This window comes from Cynara cardunculus (genome assembly GCF_001531365.2).
Source record: "Cynara cardunculus var. scolymus isolate 2C chromosome LG 13, CcrdV1, whole genome shotgun sequence".
In the NCBI taxonomy this organism is placed as follows: Eukaryota; Viridiplantae; Streptophyta; class Magnoliopsida; order Asterales; family Asteraceae; genus Cynara; species Cynara cardunculus.
Window position 1 is genome coordinate 10403490 of NC_037540.1, and position 5205 is coordinate 10408694.

The window sequence follows — 5205 nt, forward strand, 5'->3', positions numbered from 1 at the left end:
TTTCATGATTTTGGTTGCATTATAATTTTATTTATGTTTGTATCATGATTTTTGTTTGCATTATAACTCTTATGTATTATTATATATATACTAAAGAATAAACCATGAGTGTTTGAAGTGACTTCTCCTAAAGCCTAGAACCTCATTTTTTTTTTTTCTCCTTCATTCTCTCAATATCCACTACTATATATTTTTTTTTGTCAATTTATGTTTTTTTGTTAAATGTTTGCATTCAACTCCAAACCATTCATCTCCTTCTATATTAATTCAAATGACATAACTCCAAACCCTTAATCTTTTCCCATCAATCATTTATTTATATACATATAAACAACAACTATTTATTCATCTTCATCTCTCACACCCTCTCAAATTCTATTTCTATCTTATACATCTCTAAATTTATTGTCTTTCTCTTTGGTTTTTCTTCTATTTTACTATTGATAATCTTCATAGTTTTTTTTTTCACTTCTCCCATAAGTTTATGTATGTTTGTATCGTTATGTTATTCAGGTTGCATTATAGTTTTTATGCATTATGTCATGAAGATTTGAAAAGAAGTCTTCAAGTTCAATATTTGATTTTTTGGTTGCAATATAAGGTAAAATATTTATACTGATTTGTTTCATTATTTTGATTGCACTATAATTTTATTTATGTTTGTATCGTGTTTTTTGTTTGCATTATAACTCTTATGTATTAGGTAAAGATTTAAAATGTTYRAGTTCACCATGTAATTTTTACTTATGCATGTTGAACGTTTTTTGGTTTGCAGGTTATCGAGTTCTTTAACGTTTATATATCAAGTCATGAAAATTTGAACTTTTCAAGTWTGGGTTGTGGGAATTTTTGATTATGATCTAAGGTAAGAATTTTATGCAAGTTTGTTTTGTAATTTAAAGTGTATTAGAATGTTATGTATGTTTGTATCATGATTTTGATTGTATTATATTTTTAAGTATGTTCTTATCGTAAGTTTAGTCGTATTATAATTTTATGTATGTTCATGTTWWGATTTTGATTGCATTATAATTTTATCTATTGRGTTATAAAGATTTGAAGTCTTTAAGTTTGGTATGTGATTTTTTACATATCGTATGGTTGGTCCGGTCCATTCACTATTGTGTTTTTAAAGTCAAGGTATGTGTTGAAGATGAAAAATAGTACATGTACATCATCCTTTGAAGGAGACATATCTTTATGTAGAGTATTTTTTATTCTTAAATTTGTGTCAGATTCCTTAATATTTCCGTCGTTATTATTACTCATTCTATTTAGTTTTACAATTTTATTACTAAACAAATCTCTCTCTCAATATATATATGTGTGTGTATATTAAAATTTCACTAACTATATTTTATTTAACTTTTTCAAATTATTTGAATATGATTTGTTGATGATTCTATTAACAATTAATATATATTTATATAGACAATCATCAGATCATTAATCAAAGCACTCATACTACCGCGCAACGCGCGGTTCCCATACTAGTTTGTATTAAAACCATTTTTCATTTAATAATTTACGAGTTGATTGGGTTATTTTAATGTGGGGTCTATAAATTTGGTGTTTTTTTTTTAAGTATGAATGAAATTGAGTTTTTTTTAGTGTTTATAAATCCATTATATTTCGTGTTTTTTGTGTTTTTTTTTGTTGATAAGATTGGAGTTGCCCTAAGTGGGACAAAAATATGTGCCGGTTCAAGGGTACGACGCCGTCGGCTAGTTCTCACTTGTAGCAATCGCCGGCGACGACGGCGATTTAACGGCCACCAACAACTATACTTGACGCTACTTTCCTAATCCACCTCTCCCCCAAAACTCCGTACGCGACATGCCCAATTGCTGTCCCTCTCCATCACCCCTATAAAATATTATCAACAGCGTCAAAACTCAAAACCCTACAAACAAAATCCAACAATCGTTGATTTTGTGGGTGGTTCGAAGTGGGTATATCGAATTTATACAGAAAGATGAAACTTTAAAGTGATTTTCATCTCAGTCAAGCAGCCGGTCGTCAATTTTGTGGGTGTAATTTGATTGGGTTTGTTGGATCGATGCGGAAGATGATGAATCTTTAAAGCCAAAAGAATTGAGAGTAGAATTATGAGCAATAGAAGCCGGCCGTCGGTGCATCCACTTGATACTGAAGTTCCTCAATTGAGAGAAGGAGCCGCTGCCGATAATGGGGATCCACCTGATGATACAGTCATAATGAAAGATGTTCAAGGGATGCCCGGAACGCCGGCCGGCCTCATCTTGCGTCTTTTTCAATTCGGTTTCGCCGCCGTTTCAGTTGCCGTCATGGCCGCCACCAGTGACTTCCCTTCCGTCACCGCCTTCCGGTAACTACTAAACCCTCTCCCTAAAGAGTAAAGTCTACTTTACATACCATTGTAGAATTTGTAGTATGTGTATGGCTTATGGATAATAGCATGAAACTTAGAGAAAAATGTCTGAATTTAGGACCAAATTTCAATTGGTGTGATCTTGGATCATTGAAAACTTCAAAATTCATATCAATTTTGAAGCATATTTCTTGTTTGCAAGGGGGAGAGATTTCAATATGTTTTGAAATATAGGGTATCATTTGAAATTGGTAATAGATATCTCTTTCTTTTGCATCAGGTACCTTGTTGCAGCTTTAAGCTTGCAATGCTTATGGAGTCTCTCACTTGCCATTCTTGATATTTATGCTCTTTTGGTGAAACGGTGTTTACGAAATGCAAGAGTTCTTGGTTCTGTTGCTATCGGAGATGGGGTAAAGATGCTTACTTGTAGTTTCCTATATAAGTTTCTTACATGTTATGCACTTAAAACTACTTCTATTCTCTTTGAAAACCTCTTTTTAGTATCAAATTGAAGTCTATGGAACAAATAAAGCCTAAAAACTGCATCTTTACGCATCTTTAAGCTTATAAGTTTTCAGCATTTATCGAATATTACTAGTCAGGAATATAGTCGAAGATTTGGGATCATGTGACTGTGAACTATTTTGGTGATACCCGTGAGACCACTTAAACAACAGACAGTACTGAACCTTCACAGCAGAACACTATGAAGGTAAACTTTCATAGTGTTTTTATTGTGGAGGTTCAATGTTTTTTGTACCTTCACAATGTTTTGCGGGTAAGTTTTGGTGTTATTTTATGGTCTCACGAGTCTCACGAAAACTGGTCTCAGGTGAATCCAACCTTATAGTCAAAATGTTCTAAAGGTACTCAATTCTAACTTTGCTATGATTATGTTTTTATTTATATTATGTATGGATCCAAATCCAATATCCAAGATTATATCCCAAATGGAGGTGGGATCTGGTGCGATTTATTTTCTCCTATCTCTATCAATTTATATTATCATCTGCGGTATTCGTCTTCTGGTAGTTATTAGTTGTATTATCGTGGTTTGCTTATTTTGCTATTGTTATGTTATCAAGGCAAGCTTGAACCCTTAATCGTGTTGCTTTCTAGGCGTAATAGACAATATACACTAGCATAATATAGTTATAGTTTATATCCGTAGGGGTAAAATTAATTAGGATCCTGGGAACTGCTCATAGCACAATATGTGGCAGATTATAAGGAATATGGAGGTTCTATTCATCATGAATGTTATAACATATTCATCATGAATGGGTGATTCCTTGATACGTCCATATTCATCGTGAATACCATATTCATCATGAATGTGTTATTCACGATGAATATTCATCCAGAGGGACACGTGGCCTACTGTGGGGTGGTTCCCGGCTTCCTAATCAAGTTTGGGTTCCTAACGGAACTTTCCTCTACGTTCATATATCGTCAAATGTTTTAGGTATTAGAATCTTATTTTTACTGGAATCTATATTGATTTCCTATTTAAGCGCATTAAACGTCTAAATTTGGTTGTTCGACCAGAAGATGCATATTTTGATCATGGGTTTAATTTATTTCCTGTTTAAATTCAACACACATTTCGGTGTCTAAATCCACTTGTTATTTCTCTAAACTTACAAAAGTTCACATTTGATGATTGGTTTCTGTTTGAATTTAACGATCTTGATGATGGGTTTGATTTCAATTTATCTTTTCCGAAATGCAGATTACATCGACGTTAACATTTGCTGCAGCTTGTGCATCAGCAGGCATAACAGTTCTTATTGGTAGCGACTTGAACAACTGTGCTGAAAACCATTGCACCAGATTCGAAACATCCATTGCTATGGCTTTCGTCAGCTGGTTTCTGGTTTCGCCAACGTTTTTCTTGAGTTTTTGGTCTCTTGCGTCGAGATGATACCCCTTCAATTGTGACATGTGTATATATAGACGAGTTTTTTTGATTTCTTGGTGTTGTATGGTGGCTTAAAAGTAAGAAATTATTTCATGTAGTTACAGGTGGATATTGTACTTCTGTTTTTGTTCTGTAAGGGTGCGTTTGGTACGCAGACAGGACAGGACAGGACAGGACGGGACGGGACGGGACGGGACAGGACAGGACAGGACAGCTGTTCAGCGTTTGGTAAGACATGATATGACAGGACAGGACTGGTTAAAATGACCAATTTACCCCCAGTGAGCTGTTTAGTGTTTTTTTTTCACTTGAAGGGTTTTCAGAACTGACAGTAAAGCTTAGCTCCATATTCTTATTGCATATTCTTGTCTAATTAGTTCTTACTATCAAAAAACCAAAAACAAAGTTCCATTTACACAGGAGCCTAAAATCGACCAAAAACAGGAGCCTAAAATCGACCAAAATCGATTAACATAACAATAGCCAAAACATCGACCAAAATCGATTCAGAAAACAATAGCCTAAACATCGATGGGTATAGATTCAGAAAACATTAGTTGGGACAGTAATTCCTTCTACAATAGCATAAATCGATGGGTATAGGTTTCAAGGTTCAAGTTTATAGAAATGGGTTTCAAGTTTTAACTTTCTGGAATTGGTTTTCATGATTAATATTCTACAAATTGGTTTTCATGATTAAAGTTTCTGGAATCGATGGGTATAGTGTTAACAAGGAGAAGAAATCGATGGGTATAGTGTTAACAAGGAGAAGAAATCGATGGGTATAGTGTTAACAAGGAGAAGAAATCGATGGGTATGAGAAATCAATTTCAGAAATTACCTCATAGGGGATAGTGGTCGCCGTCGATGTTCCTGGTCGCCGTCGTGGTCCTGGTCGCCGTCGATGGTCCTGGTCGCCGTCGATGGTCTG

The 5205-nt window shown here is 34.4% G+C and overlaps 1 protein-coding gene across 1 annotated transcript; it reads left to right on the plus strand.

The window, feature by feature from the left end:
* The first annotated feature begins 1665 nt into the window (after positions 1 to 1665).
* Positions 1666 to 4405, plus strand: LOC112525300 (CASP-like protein 5A1). Its single transcript, XM_025135372.1, has 3 exons — positions 1666 to 2347; positions 2631 to 2763; positions 4086 to 4405. The coding sequence occupies exons 1-3, from the start codon at positions 2109 to 2111 to the stop codon at positions 4275 to 4277; spliced, it is 564 nt and encodes a 187-aa protein (XP_024991140.1). The 5' UTR covers positions 1666 to 2108; the 3' UTR covers positions 4278 to 4405.
* Positions 4406 to 5205: the final 800 nt, after the last annotated feature.

Bases quoted from the DNA above. Each gene is read 5' to 3' on its own strand.
- LOC112525300 (XM_025135372.1), top strand. From the start codon at position 2,109: ATGAGCAATAGAAGCCGGCCGTCGGTGCATCCACTTGATACTGAAGTT. The intron at 2,348-2,630 runs GTAACTACTAAA...CTTTTGCATCAG, and splicing joins CCTTCCGTCACCGCCTTCCG to GTACCTTGTTGCAGCTTTAA. The intron at 2,764-4,085 runs GTAAAGATGCTT...TCCGAAATGCAG, and splicing joins CTGTTGCTATCGGAGATGGG to ATTACATCGACGTTAACATT.